Source organism: Oncorhynchus clarkii, chromosome 3 (assembly GCF_045791955.1).
Source record: "Oncorhynchus clarkii lewisi isolate Uvic-CL-2024 chromosome 3, UVic_Ocla_1.0, whole genome shotgun sequence".
NCBI lineage: Eukaryota > Metazoa > Chordata > Actinopteri > Salmoniformes > Salmonidae > Oncorhynchus > Oncorhynchus clarkii.
Genome location: NC_092149.1, coordinates 55,469,372 through 55,485,152, shown reverse-complemented (window position 1 = coordinate 55,485,152; position 15,781 = coordinate 55,469,372). Strand labels below are relative to the sequence as shown.

Here is a 15,781-nt window from a genome sequence, read left to right as displayed (position 1 = left end):
GGATAGTTATTAAGTCGGTCTGTGTCTTTGAGATGCTTACTGGGCAACATAATCACAAGTCTCATAAACAAAACAGTGGGGGCTTGTGGGTACCTGTGCAATCTCATTTTCGGTCGAGGCAGAGACGCTTGCAATCTCCTATAATCTATGTGCTTATTCAGCAGCACCCCCCCACCCCCCTTCCTGCTCCTCTTTCTTTCTGATTCATTTCTCACAGGATGGAAAATAGAGCACAGCCCATCTCACTCCTCCCTAACCCAGTCAGGGGAACTTCAGTAGGGAGTACAGTAGGTCCTTAAAGCTTCCCAGGACCCAGCATTGAGCCCACTCCACAGGGTGAAGTGATGGCTGTGGCAAGGGGAGGCTGGCAGAGGCCTGATGGCTCTAAGTAGGTAAGGCCACTGTTATGGAGTTATTTAGGTGGCTCCTATAGCGAATGACAGTGGGGACCAAACTGGGCCCGTGGAGACATTTAGTTTGGCCTGCCAGAAGGTCCATCCCAAAGGAACATCTAAAGGATGTTACACAGAGAGTGACTGTGTGTGTGTGTGTGTGTGTGTTTAGCTGAAGAATAGGGCCAAAGATGGATTACCTTGGTAGCATAACATTGACTGTGCCAATGGGGAGGATTTCCATGGATTTCCCCCAGAATTTGTTTTTCCATCTGACATCTGAGAAGAAAATTGGCAGAATTAGAAAAAAGGAAACAATGACCCCATTGAGGAAGTGCACAACGTGTGTGACACTGTAATTCAACAGATAACCTACCTTGCCAAAAGGTGAACTTGTTGGAATCAGCGTGACAAGCTGAGATTGGTGGATGGTGGCTCACCTTCAAGAGATAATCAAACGTCACACGTCTTATCAGTGGCAATATTGCCAGATTGTTGCCTCGTAGAGGAATTTATTTTAGGTCAAGATACAAGAGTCCTTATATTGTGACTATTATGCAGACCGGGTACCTGGTAACAGCTGACACCAGCACTTAGGCTAAGTGCAGACTAGGTTCAGTCAGACCACGGGGAACAAAATAGAGTTACCATCATACCTTCAAAGGCACTGTTAGCCGACTGGGGGACACAGTCTTTGTTTAAGCACGCTGAAAGCCACCAAACCTGACAGGTCTGTCAGTCTGCAGCACAGTGCAGTACAATACTGCAGCTGATGTTACTATTAAATTGTTCTTACAGACTCCAGTACATGAGAGAACTGGCACATTTGACCTGGTCTTGGAAAACCCAGACCTAGGGAACATTGTGGGAGGCAACCCGTCTTGTCTTTCTAGTGAGTGTGTGTGTGTGGGGGGGGGGGGGAACAAATATTTAAACCAAGTGTACAAAACATTAAGAACACCTGCTCTTTCCATGACATAGACTGACCAGGTGAATCCAGGTGAAAGCTAGGATCCCTTGTTGATGTCACTTGTTAAATCCACTTCAACCAGTGTAGATGAAGGGGAGGAGACAGGTTAAATAAGGATTTTTAAGCCTTGAGACAATTGATACATGGATTGTGTATGTGTGCCATTCAGAGGGTGAGTGGGCAAGACATAATATTTAAGTGCCTTTGAACTGGGTCTGGTAGTAGGTACAAGGCGTAATGGTTTGTGTCAAGAACTGCAACGCTGCTGGGTTTTTCACACTCAACACTTTCCTTTGTGTATCAAGAATGGTCCACCACCTAAAGGGCATGCAGCTAACTTGATACAACTTTGGGAAGCATTGGAGTCAACATGGGCCAGCATCCCTGTGGAACGCAACTTGTAGAGTCCATGCCCCAATGAATTGAGAATGATCTGATGGCAAAAGGGGGTACAACTCAATATTATATATATATGTATATTTAATAATATTTTTTTCTCAATAAGTAGGCCGTACAGTAGGGTGTACAGTACGCGACAGATAAAAAATAAAAATAATAAAAAAGCTAGATTACCGACACATGTAAAAGGCTAAACTGATCCCATATCTACTACTGAGACGCTTGATACATACGGCCTCGCGCAACTCTATAATGAATGTGTTCCGAGTACCTACCTGCTCAGCGATAAAACACATGCCCTTGTCCTCACGGATACATTCATACGTCTCTCCCAGTAAAGGGTTGAATGGCTTGCTTCCCGCTCTGTAGTACGTGGAGGAGTATCCTGAGATGACGAACGCCGCCATAATGGCCTGTAGCAGAGAAACGGCAACACAATGAACGCTAACAACGCAAAACATACACAACGCTTTCCATCAATACTGCCAGTGGCGTTACACTGAAACAGAACTTCTCTTTGTTTGATAAAAGTGACGAACGAATCATTTGTGCCTAAAATAATACATGAATAAATGATCTAAATGCCATTTAAACCCCTGGTACATACTGGTTTACAACCTCCCAGTAAAATATCATTATTGTCATACTTGTCTTGCAAGTGCAACGTTAGTATTCACACACCGTCCTGTTATGGTAACAAAGACAGGAGAATGACAGATGTGAGATTGAACAAGGTCGACAGCTGCAGCGGAGCGTGATGTCTCTGGAAGAGGCCAGGGCTGTTGTTCAGACTGTTTACTTTGGGCATGGCACTGCCAACGCCACGCCAGCGCACATGCCATGGACTGGACTCACCCAGTATGGGCTAGTGATGGTAGAGACCGGGAATGTATATAGTTGCTTGTGCTGATGAACTCCCATCTTAACCCGAAGAGGTTTTCCGTCATCTAATGAGCCTCTCCGGTATGTCTTCTGGGGTCTGTTAGCTGGTTTAGTGGGTCACATCATCACTAAGAGTTCCAGTAATGTAAGATTAGGTCATACCTTGTGGTGGTAGAGAATGCAGAGTTATACTTGTGTTTTTTCTAAGTGCATCCATACAGTTCTAGGACTCAGAGAGGTGAGCATTTGGGCCGTACCATGCACTGGTTCTCAGAGGGGTGAGCATTTCAGTTGTACCACGCGTTGGTACTCAGAGGGGTGGGTGTTTGGGGCCGTACCATGCGTTCGTAGGGGTCCTCCGTATCGGCAGCTCTGTCCAATAGCTCAGTGTACTCCAGCTCCTCACACATGTGCTGCAGGGTGTTGAGGGGCTCGTTGAGTTCCACGGGCATGGACACCTTGGACAGGTCCTTCCCTATGTTGTTCCTCAGGATGTTCCACAGGTTGATGTTGCTGCAGTCCGGCGAGGGGGCGGGAAGGGACGGGCGCCGCCCGTTACGGAAGGCACTTCCAGCCAGGTCTCCGTTCAGCACTGAAAAAAAATTAGGAAAGTACAATACTGTCACGAAGCATCCTCGAGGACTCACGACTGTCTGAACCAGGCGTCGTCAAATCCTAGTCCTTGCATTTCATAATAGCCACAGGTAGTTCATGACTGAAACATAGTCAAAGGATGAATGACTAGAATAGAAGATAGAGTGCCTGTGCAGAGGAGAGGGAGGCCCTGCTTCACTTTCCCCTGACAGCTTTCATAAACCCTGAGTGCCGCTCTTGGCACACTGTGAGCCCTGCAAGGTCAATCCCTGCCTCACTGATAAATGACCTGGCCATCGCAGTGGGAGAGGGGGGAGGTGGTGGTGGGGGCAGGGGGTTCACTGCCACCTCTATTACATTAGCCCCCCTGCTCTAATGGAAGGAGAGGCCGCAGCAGAGGGGGGACCTACTTTGTCTGGAGACGTTATCGGTCACGCTGGCATTGTCCTCTGAAATGTTATCGCTCACATCGCTGACGTATGACTCATCGTCTGAGGCCTGGAGGGAGCGGGGGACAAAAGAGCCACTGAGTCAGTACAGTACACACACCCAGAGAGCCTAGTCAATAACACACACACACACACACACACACACACACACACACACACACACACACACACACACACACACACACACACACACACACACACACACACACACACACACACACACACACACACACACACACACTACAGTTTGCCAGTGGCTAGCAAACTGCAGTCAGCGCTGGCTTTCTCTCTCTCGCTCTGCAGTAATCAAAAGATGAGACACTGCAGCATTTCCATGCACTTTATATATAGTAACATACAATGAACTCATTGACGGTGCCAGAGAACAGCAGATTGTGGCTGGCAGTAATGGCCTCTATTGCAGTACAGTCAGCTGCTGGAAGAGCTTTTTTGGCCAACAGCATTCTGCTGGTTTGAATAGGGCCTGGCACCTGAGGCAGAGGATTTGGCCTTAGACTAGTGATGGGATATCCTTGGTGAGTAATCCTTCAGTGGGACTCTAGCTAGCAGCACTGGGTTTGCATACCTGGGGAGCAGCAAGCCAGTCCTGCTGGCTTTTATGAGGCCATATTGACTGGGGCTTGGTATTCATGGCAGTGAGTGAGAAAGGCCATCTTTGTGGCTTAGGAACGGACACAAACCATCAGTCTAGAGGATGAACCATGTCAAATCCATAAAGAAGGGCTTATCATTGAAAACCTGGAGGTGGGAAATCAAGGGGGACGGTGGCATGAGAAACGCTGCCGTGCTTTAGGACATGACTGGACCCAGTTGAAGGATTTAAGCAGCAGGATAATAGAATGGAGACTGGAGAGCCCCCCTCCAGTGTGGCTTTGTTTGACTTTCCGTTGTGTTATCTCTGTCCCTCACACTCTTTTCTCGTGAATCGCTGACAAACTCCAGCTCCACTCGGCCATCGGCCATGCTTTATCTGAGCTCCCAGCTCTTTGACATGTTTTCACCCTCCCCCTTCCTCTTCAATCTGCTCCCCGTGGTCCTGCTGCCATCCCCCCTCTCAACGCCCCACTATCACCTCGTTCTCCGACGAGCTGGCAGACAGAAGCACTTCCTGGGCGTCGAAGAACTCTGACACAGACTCGGACATGGACAGCCTGCTCTCATTGGACGTCTGTTGTGTCAGAGGGATTCCCATCTGCTCACCAGCCTGTAAGAAAACACAGTGAAACACAACTAACTTATTTGAAGTTAATTGGGAGAGGGAAATGACAGAACTGCAATGTGTAATGGGGGTCTTTATTCATCCTATATTTCTGAAAGGACTGAGGTCACAATGATTTCTGATTAGTCATTTTCCCATTGACCTTGACGTCAGGGTCAGCATAACTTAATGATCAGTAAGCTCACCTGCCAAGATATACTGGAAGCACCATCCTTCTTTAAGGACAGGAATCAATAGTGTAATTGGCAAATGCAGTAAGCAGAGATTCCACAATGTTTTCCAGTTAACTAAGGCTACATGGCCAGCTCTATAATGCCTGTGTATCACCACAGAGGTGGAAAAACAGCATACAAGATCACGCTATTCTCCCTGACCTCACCTGGCAGCTATCGGATGGCTGCTGTAAGCACATTCAGCACTGCCATGGCAGGTTTTCTGCAAGTCGGGGACATTGGTTTTGGGGAATAGAAAAACTTCAGACAAGTTTATCTGGTTGAAGATGTAGCTACCTCGTCAGAACTGGGAATGATGTTCACACTGACTGTTTGTTCAGACAGGACCGACTCAGAGTGGATGCGGCCCAGTCGGGTTTTAAGCTCGGCGTTTTGGGACAGGGCCTGAAAGAAATAATGATCCATCACTAATCTGTCAGCTAGATGAGAAAATACAGAGTGGAATAGAGAACTAAAAAGATAAGCGTTAAAACTGGATCTATGTCGTGCAGCTCTACATTCATTAACACAGACAAATCGGAGGCTTATACTGTATGTACTGGCACACTATGGACATATTTTGTGACAATGATTATAATGTCATGTTATACAGTTATAATGTCACCTATAGTTCGACAGATTTTACTGCTGCAGTTATGGTCTGTATTGGTCTAAACTGTAATATCTCCAATCAAACCTACCTAACAGGTCCCTAAGGAGAGTATAGTACATCAGCTACCCTGACTACCCTTAGCTGCAAAGGGCATGTTAAGTTGACATCCCGACAACCCTCTCTGTAGCCATACCATGACTCTACACACACGCCATGGCCTGATACCCTTGACCTGCACTATTACGAAAACTCCCAATTAAAACAGTAGAAAACGGTTGACACATTTCGCAAAAAAATAATAATTTGACATGTCAACACAGAGCGCGCTCCAATGAAATCATTGGCAACCCAAAGGAGTCAACTTAATGGACTTGAGAGGCACAGTTAATATTACTTTCCAATTATTTGGAAGAAAAGATAACAGCAGTTGTTTAACTAAGCTGTCCTCTTTTTCCATGTCTCCACGTTTCACTTCTCAGAAAGCGATTACAATGAATCAGCAACGGCTGCTCTGCTTTCCACGATGAGTTATTAGCTCAGTCTCACTATGTGACAATATACAAATGGATCCATTCTCATAGAAACAGAAAACAAAAGCAGCGTGTCTAGTAAAACAAATGATGAAAGCCATCTCCTTCTTTCACAACACCTCATCTCTCCATCCATTGCATGAACAAAATATGTGCTGCCCTGAATATTTGAAGTGACGCAGTGAATTCTGACAAAAACAACAATATTAACCATTTATAATGACAGTTCCCAGTGCAGGGGAATTCTGGGTACTGTAGTACATTTCTTATAGAACACCTACATGTCTCACCTGTGACAGAGACTTCCTGAGGGTGATGAGCTGGACAGACTGCCCTGATGACTGATCCTGGTCTGATAAAACCGTTTTGATCTTCTCCTTCTCTATGGCCACTGTGTTGAACGCAGACTTTAGCAGAGAGTGGACTGCAAAGAACCAGAAATCCCTTTAAAACACACCCTCTAGTTCCAACTCTTCAGCGTCGCTTTCTCTTTATTTTAGTGCTATGGTCTAGTGTAAAGCCACGTGAAGTGTAAATAAATCTGTTGGTTGGTGTCAAATGTATTCCAATAGTCTAAAACAGAGTTTCTTAAACTGTTTCAGTCTATGACCCAAATTAGGTTTTCTGTGTTTTCCTGGGACCCAAGCTTATGAAAACATGCAACTATTTGTAAATATGGGTACATTCCATTGCCTAAAACAAATGCAATATAGACAAAAACAAATAACAATTAAATACCCATATAAATATGAATGTTTATTGTTCCCCATTAAAAACACACTGCTTCCTGCTGTAGATGAGCAACCCAGACCCTTGTGAGTGTTTGCCAAAAAAAGCATCTTGCTTCAATCAGTTTATTCCAGTTCAGAATAAAAATGAGGACTTACATTTTAACTGCAACAGTTCCAATCTAGACTTGTTTTCAACAATTTCTACAGTGATATGTACAGTAGGCCCGATCATTTTTAGGGTTGCACTATCAGTAGCTAGCTGGCTTGCTTTGGCTAACGGTAACTAACGAGCCATTAGCTGTGTAGAAGGTGATTGTTTGAAAGAAACTCACATCGGCTACTGTGAGATATTATTTCTGCTTATCATCAACACCCGTAATAAAATGACAACAATGCCTTGCTAGCTGACGTCCACTGCCCTGTCTTTCCAAGGGGCCCCTGGGTTTACCGTCATGCTGTTTGGTCAAGACGTGTTGTTTTTAAATTTGTTCGTTTTGAGACACTCATAACCAAAGCAATTCCCCGCACAAAACACATGGTGGGCGCTCCTAGTTATTTCTCAAAGTTTGTATCAAACCACGAGAGAGAAACTCATTGCTGTATTCGCGTTTCGTGACGACTGAGTTCAGTCAGAACTTGTGGCTAGTGTGAGAGTCCATTGGATGATAGAGGTGCGTCGGAATGCGGAGCCAGTGGCTCACAGCGCATCGTCTGCTGCTGAACGACAGCGCCGCAGTGTGTGGGTCGCCGAGGGATCGTCACGAAAACTGCAGAAAAAAAGAACCACGAAGCACATCTCCCTCCCACTCGCGCAGTGGCCAAACTGTGCAGACACAGCTGCTAGGCAGAGAGCGCAGTTGCACTTGGCCAAATCAATGAGTCACTCATGAAATAATGATACATTTACTCTGACACGTCGCGACCCACCATTAACAGGTCCAAAGTGGGTCGCGACCCATACTTATAGACAGTCTGGTCTAACATGACTTTTCTATTCAGTGCAGCAGCCTGTATGTGTGTCTGCGTCTGTCTGTCTGTCTGTCGGTGTATATATGTGTGTGTGTGTCACCTTTCTGAGCGATGAGGCAGAAGTCCTCCTGCAGTTTGATGTAGTCGCCTCCACACTCTATGTTGTCAGGAGCCAGGCGAGAGGCAGGGGTCTGGATGTCCACCAGCTCAGCACTCAGGTTGGGGTTTGAGGAGTGGAGGCGAACTGGAGACATGCTGGCACTCACAGGGAGAGATGGGACCTGAGAGGGAGGAGGGAAGTGGGGCGCTGTAAGTACCACCTGGAAGACTTACAGTGCCCTCAGAAAGTATTCAGACCCCATTACTTTCCCCACATTTTGTTGTGTTACAGTCGGAATAAAAAACGGATTACACTGAGATTGTGTCACTGATCTATACACAATACCCCATAATGACCAAGTGGTTTGTAGATTTTTTGATTTTTTTATTAATAAAAGATTAAAAGATGAAATGTCTCGAGTCAATAAGTATTCAACCGCTTTGTTATTCAAGCCTAAATAAGTTCAGGAGTAACAATGTGCTTAACAAGTCACATAATAAGTTACATGGACCCATTTCGTGTTCAATAATAGTGGTAAACGTGATTATAGAATAACTACCCCATCTCTGTACCCCACACATACAATTATCTGTAAGGTCCCTCAACCAAGTAGTGCATTTCAACAACAGATTCAACCACAAAGACCAGGGAAGTTTTTCAATGCCTGGCAAAGACGGGCACCGATTGGCAGATAAAAAAGCAGATGATTAATATCCCTTTTGAGCATAGTGAAGTTATTATGGTGAAGTTGGATGGTGTGTCAATACACCCTGTCAATACAAAGATACAGGCGTCCTTCCTAACTCAGTTGCCAGAGAGGAAGGAAACTGCTCATGGATTTCACCATGAGGCCAATGGTGATATTAAAAACAGTTACAGAGGTTAATGGTTGTGATATGAGAAAACTGATCAACAACATTGTAGTTACTCCACAATATTAACCTAAATGACAGAGTGAAAAGAAGCCTGTACAGAATAACAAATATTCCAAAACATGCATCCTGTTTGGAACAAGTCCCTAAAGTAATACTGCAAAAAATGTGCCAAATAAATTTTTTGTCCTGAAAACAAAGCGTTATGTTTGGGGCAAATCCAACACAACACATCACTGAGTACCACTCTTCATATTTTCAACCATGGTGGTGGCTGCATCATGTTATGTGTAATGCTTGTCATTGGCATGGCCTAGGGAGTTTTATAGGATAAAAATAAATGGAATACAGCTACAAGCATAGGGAAAATCCCAGAGGAAAACCTGGTTGTCTGCTTTCCAACAGACACTGTAAGACAAATTCACCTTTCAGCAGGACAACAACCTAAAACACAAACCCAGATTGGTGAGAATTGTTTTTATTTCATCCATTTTGAACTCAGGCTGTAACACAACAAAATGTGGATTAAGTCAACGGGTATGAATACTTTCTGAAGGCCCTGTAGGTGGTGGGAATGTGGGCCAAGTTATGTGTCTACAGAAAGGACTGAATGGGTCCAGATTCAGCTCAAGTTCTGGCTCCTTATATACCCTTCTGCTGTCTCTTCAGCTAAATATTTGAGCACACAGACTGATAGTAAATAATAGATAGATACGCACACTTGTATGTTTGTTTACATCCCTCTATAAATCACACCAAGTCTGCCAAGTCATTGGAGACAGTGAGGCACAGTTGAATCAGAGGCTTTGTTCCAACCAATGTTCTTTTCATGTTCCTCAGCTATAAATAAACCATAAAACAAGGAAAAAAACCTTTCCCCTTGTTTCTCCTGGACTGATGACTCACTCGTTCATCAACACTACGTATCCCAGAGGGCTGCTGGTGAGGAAACGGTTGGTTCTGGGCTACATAATCTACCAGAACACCCGTAGTGATAAGAACTCAGTATCATGAAGGAAAAGGCTTTTAAACGGTCTGTTGTTGCAAATCGGCCATTGGAACAGTTTAAAAAAACGGAGCGTTATATGAATTCAAAGCATGACTAGCCTTTTCCCAAAGCAGTAGAGAGTGTTAAAAGTAAATAGGGGGAATTTAGTCAATATAAGAAAAAGCAGAGGGCAGCACAATGAGGGCGTTCGGACACAGGAAGACTGCCTTGAATGCGTCTGGGGCATTTTGTATGGAGGCTACTAAACCAGAAACAATTCCAAAGAGCTATGTGTGTGCGTGAGACAGAAAAAGAGAGAGACTGGATATCTAAGAAATAAGAGGTACCTGAAGCTGCAATTTTGCATCTTTGCCGACACTTTTTGTTCTCCATCTTCTGTTCATGCGCTTGTCTTTCTTTGACATGTCTACACAATTGCTCTACATAACAAACACGGATCAGAATATGTGAGAGGTGGTTAATAAGACAAGCAAAGGTTGCATCATCACTAAGAGAGAAGCAATGATGCCAGACAACATAGGAGCAATGATGCCAGATAACATAGGAGCAATGATGCCAGATAACATAGCAGCAATGATGCCGGATAACATAGCAGCAATGATGCCAGAAAACGTAGCAGCAATGATGCCAGATAACATAGCAGCAATGATGCCAGAAAACGTAGCAGCAATGATGCCAGATAACATAGCAGCAATGATGCCGGATAACATAGCAGCAATGATGCCAGAAAACGTAGCAGCAATGACAGTTAACATTGTTGTTTTTTTGTTGTGTTTTTTGTTTTACCCATTTTTCTCCCCAATTTCATGGTATCCAATTGTTTTAGTAGCTACTATCTTGTCTCATCGCTACAACTCCCGTACGGGCTCGGGAGAGACGAAGGTTGAAAGTCATGCATCCTCCGATACACAACCCAACCAAGCCGCACTACTTCTTAACACAGCGCCATCCAACCCGGAAGCCAGCTGCACCAATGTGTCGGAGGAAACACCGTGCACCTGGCAACCTTGGTTAGCGCGCACTGCACCCGGCCCGCCACAGGAGTCGCTGGTGTGCGATGAGACAAGGATTTCCCTACCGGCCAAGCCCTCCCTAACCCGGACGACGCTAGGCCAATTGTGCGTCGCCCCACGGACCTCCCGGTCGCGGCCGGTTACGACAGAGCCTGGGCGCGGACCCAGAGTCTCTGGTGGCACAGCTGGCGCTGCAGTACAGCGCCCTTAACCACTGCGCCACCCGGTAGGCAACCCACACATTGTTAGCTATGAAATTGAGGATGGGATCGTCTCCACACAATTGAGTAAAAAAATAACTTTATCTTAATGAAAAATTCTTTCTCTTAATGAAATGTAACGATTCAAAGCAAATGGCAAACATTCAAACGTTGATGTATGCTCTTAATCAAATGCAATTTGTTATACATCGATTGGAAAGCAACAATGAATTATGTGAGTCTATTAGAGTGTGTCGATGTACAGTGACAGAGATGAAGGCTGTGTTGGAAACGGATTGGGCCTCACACAGACTGACCATGAGGCCCAGAGATACACACCTCCATCCATTAGAGTAACAGCCCCCCCCCCCCCCCCCCCCCCACACTCAGCCACTGCTGTGCTAAGATTAAACTCTCCCTACTTCTTGCTATGTGCGTGTGTGTCTGTGTGTGTGTGTCTGTCTGTGTGTGTGTTACCTGCATGTCAGTGAAATTAGGAGCCGACTGGGTCCTCTGTAAGATCTCCAGGCTCTGCAGTAACTTGCTCAGCTCTATCAGGCTGGACTGGCAGCGGGCGAGCTCTGGGAAGAAGCAACACAAGGCAATGTGTCACACACTGGAAGACCACGTCTGACACAACGTGACTCATCGTTTTTCCACCACTGCTGTGTTTAACAAATGAGAGAACCATTATGGAAAAACAAATATCCTCATTAGTTTAAGTAACAAAGTGGAATAATATGACAGGCAGTTGCTACTAGGGTTGCAAAAGGTACCGGTAATTTACTAATGTTACCGGAATCTTCAGACATTTTGGTAATTAACAGCAAGTCAATGGCAATCTATCGTAACTTTTGTCATTTATACTTGATTAACTTTATTTTTTTTCAATGAATATACAGTATTAGTATTGTCCATGAGTTTCCAGTCGATCAACCATATGGTTCAAGAGAAAACAGCCAAATAATCTAATCAACAATGGCATTATTTTCAATTACTTCTGCAACTCGTCCAATTATTGACTTTTTACACAACATAGACAACAAATACATATTGACATAGTAAAATAAATAATAGTGTAAAAGAAAAATAAGGATATTTAACACTGAAACCCTTATATTAAACACTAAATGGTGTTCATTAAGTTGATGGTTAATATTTATGTTTTACAGCTTTGATATTCTCTTTTTTTATTTGAAAATCTGAATTCTTTCATACATTTGACATGTTTGTAAAGCCAGAGATAATTAGACGCCTGTGATAATCTGAACTACCCAAAAGGGCCACTAGACGTATTGTGATAGACTACATAAAATCCTTGAAAGATTCAAAAATTCTGGTAGTTTACTGGTAAACTTTTAAAGTTTCCAGTAATATACCCTCCTTTTGCAACCCTAGTTGCTACTATCAGGAGCTATTGTAAATCAGACATGGGCATGAGGAGAATATCCCATCAAATGAATAATACAGTAAATCTTTCAATGTTGGCAGGGAAAGGGAAATATATTGCTGATCCTTATCATCCCGATTTAATAGATGGATGTTTCACAGCAGCGATGGTAGGAAGAGAGCACTTACCCTCTGTGCACTTGTCCATCTCCTCCGACTCCTGAAGCCATGCGGCCACTTTGCTCTGTCCGTTACTGTAGGAGGCCGGCAGGCTGCTGCTGCTAGGGACTGGGGGGGACTGCCATGATGGAAGGGTGGTGGGTTTGGGCTGCTGGAGGACAGGGATAGAGACACAGGGGTTGGGTTAGTAAACACACCTCAGACATACAGTATGTATACCTTCTGAATAACACACACCAGATGTGAGAGAAACATGTACGTTTCCTGCTTTCCGAGACACATTCGAACAGAATTCATGCTTTCTAAAATAAATTCTAACAGAAATCATTCTTTCTAAGAGAAATTAGAATAGAATTCTTGCTTTCTAAGAGAAATGAGAATAGAAACTGTGAAGCAAAGGACAGGAGATATAGCATGTCCAAATCACCAAAGACTTCCTACTCAGAACAGTAAAGATTTTCTGCATCCTCACCACTTCAAAGCCACAGATCTTTATTGACTCACGTCCTGTGAGAGTGCTGATCAGTAAGAGCCCGTAGCGCGCAGGCCGAGACCCAGGCCCAGCTGCTCTGAATACAGGTTTGTTTGATGAATCCTAATAACCTGAGTCTGCCAGAGACTCTCCCCTCCCTGGGGGATTCAGTGCCATTAGTCTTATAATTAGCTCAGTAACCGAGCAGGGTTGTTAGAACCCCGTCACAAATTAAAATGTTGAGTGGCTGTATATTGAAACGTTAACAGCGTTGTATGAGGGCCACTACCACCATGTAAAGCCAACCTGAGTCAGACAGACGTAAAAGTTCAGCTTACCACAGCAGAGAACAACTGTGCCGAGGTAACCGCCAGGGAAGAGAGGCCCACCTTTACGTCATGTTGTCCCGCAATGGGGGTGGGGGCTGGCTGAGGGTGGGGGTGTGGGATGGGGGACTCGGTGGTGGCAGGGGGAGGGAACGTCCTTATGGTGGCGTCTCGGGGGGAGCGGACGATCTCGTTCTGCCGGTAGAGACGGTGGTGGCGCAGCTTGACCACCCAGGAGTCAAAGATGTCTGGAGACTTGACCTGGGAAGAGAGAAGAGAAGAGGGGAAAGGAAAGGAATAAAATAGAAGAGACGTGAGAAGGAGAGGAAAGGGCATAGTCTTTGAATAATGCAAATGCAGAGTGATGACACAGTAAATCCAATCTAATGTTATTTGTCACATGCTTCGTAAACAACAGGTGTTGACCAACAGTGAAATGCTTATGTAGGCTACTCTACCTAGACTACATGACCAAAAGTATGTGGACACCTGCTCGTCGAACATTTCATTCCAGAATCATGGCCATTAATATGGTCCCCCCAATTGCTGCTATAATAGCCTCTACTCTTCTGGGAAGGCTTTCCACTAGATGTTGGAACATTGCTGCAGGGAATTGCTTCCATTCAGTCACAAGAGCATTAGTGAGGACGGGCACTGATGTTCGGCGATTAGGCCTGGCTCGCAGTCTGCGTTTAAATTCATCCCCAAGGAGTTCGATGGGGTTGAGGTCAGGGCTCTGTGCAGTCAAGTTCTTCTACACCGATCTCGACAAACCATTTGTGTATGAACCTCGCTTTGTGTACGTACGGGGGGGCATTGTCATGCTGAAACAAGAAAGGGCCTTTCCCAAACTGCTGGATGCACAGAATCGTCTAAAATGTCATTGTATGCTGTAGCGTTAACATTTCCCTTCACTGGAACTAAGGGGCCTAGCCCGAACCATGAAAAACAGTCCCAGACCATTATTTCTCCTCCACCAAACTTTACCGTTGGCACTCTGCATTTGGACAGGTAGCGTTCTTCTGGCATCCGCCAAAACCAGATTTGTCCGTCAGACTGCCAGATGGGGAAGCGTGATTCATCACTCCAGAGAAGGCGTTCCCACTGTTCCAGGGTCCAATGGCGGCGAGCTTTACACCACTCCAGCCGGCGCTTGGCATTGGTGAAGCCTAAGATCATGGTGATCTTAGGCTTGTGTGCACTTACATAGTGCAGAAATTTGACACACCTTGGAAAGGTGGCATCCGATGACGGTGCCACATTGAAAATCACTGAGCTCTTCAATAAGGCCATTCTACTGTTAATATTTGTCTATGGAGATTGCATGGCTGTGTGCTCGATTTTATACACTTGTCAGCAACGGGTGTGGCTGAAATAGCCGAATCCACTAATTTGAAGAGGTGTCCATATCTTTTACATATATTGATCAAAAATATAAACGCAACATGTAAAGTGTTGGTATCATGTTTCATGAGCTGAAATAAAATATCCCAGAAATGTTCCATATGGACAAAAAGCTTACTTTTCTCAGATGTTGTGCATCCTTGTTAGTGAGCATTTTATCCTTTGTAAAGATAAAGTCCTTTTGTGGGGAAAACTGATTGGCTGGGCCTGGTTCCCCACTAGGTGGGCCTGGCTCCCAAGTGGGTGGCCCTTGCCCAGCCATGTGAAATCCATAGATTTAATTTATTTCAATCGACTGATTTCCTTATATGAACTGTAAAACAGCAAAATCTTTGAAATGGTTACATTTTTGCTAAGTGTAGAAATTGTCCTCTTCCTAACTTAGCCTATATCATCCATCATTTCTATCTCGGTCACAATGAAGCTTACTTTGAGGTGGTAGATATGCTCCTCTGTGTCCAAGTCAATGCGGCGGGCCCTCTTCTTGATGGACATGACTGACAGACCCACATCAATGCAGCCATGCAGTTTGGCTTTCTGAATCTTAGAGAAGAGAGTTTAACAGAAGTCAACGTATGTCATGTAAGCAGGTGTGATCACTCATTGTTGCTGTGTAAATAAATGGAATCTTAAGGGGAAGAAAAAGAAAAGAGCATCACGATGGAAAGCTACAGACCTACTTGTCTCTAAAGTCTTATTCAAAAGTAATCATCATGTGATTCAGCACTATTACGCAACATCATGCATTGAGGCTAGTTTGCCAGTTCGGTTCAAAGAGATCAAGGCTGACAAGAACATGGCTGCTTCCAGGAAGCCCTGTGAAAGGAAGGGCCCT

The 15,781-nt window shown here is 44.7% G+C and overlaps 1 protein-coding gene across 13 annotated transcripts in view; it reads right to left on the bottom strand.

Moving 5' to 3' along the window:
* LOC139398654 (oxysterol binding protein-like 6) overlaps nucleotides 1–15,781 on the bottom strand; it is a 61,885-nt gene that overhangs the window by 4,769 nt on the left and 41,335 nt on the right. For 2 of the 13 annotated variants that reach the window (XM_071144555.1, XM_071144556.1), the window contains exons 5-18: nucleotides 15,376–15,489; nucleotides 13,555–13,803; nucleotides 12,754–12,895; nucleotides 11,653–11,756; nucleotides 10,289–10,381; nucleotides 8,082–8,262; nucleotides 6,572–6,705; nucleotides 5,436–5,543; nucleotides 4,780–4,911; nucleotides 3,648–3,735; nucleotides 2,982–3,235; nucleotides 2,037–2,174; nucleotides 769–832; nucleotides 593–671 (exon numbers count right to left, since the gene is read on the bottom strand). In XM_071144555.1, the coding sequence (XP_071000656.1) occupies nucleotides 593–671; nucleotides 769–832; nucleotides 2,037–2,174; nucleotides 2,982–3,235; nucleotides 3,648–3,735; nucleotides 4,780–4,911; nucleotides 5,436–5,543; nucleotides 6,572–6,705; nucleotides 8,082–8,262; nucleotides 10,289–10,381; nucleotides 11,653–11,756; nucleotides 12,754–12,895; nucleotides 13,555–13,803; nucleotides 15,376–15,489 (1,880 nt within the window). The remainder of the gene's footprint in view (nucleotides 1–592; nucleotides 672–768; nucleotides 833–2,036; nucleotides 2,175–2,981; nucleotides 3,236–3,647; nucleotides 3,736–4,779; nucleotides 4,912–5,435; nucleotides 5,544–6,571; nucleotides 6,706–8,081; nucleotides 8,263–10,288; nucleotides 10,382–11,652; nucleotides 11,757–12,753; nucleotides 12,896–13,554; nucleotides 13,804–15,375; nucleotides 15,490–15,781) is intronic. The other 11 variants (XM_071144557.1, XM_071144558.1, XM_071144559.1 and 8 more) reach the window with 11 other exon arrangements.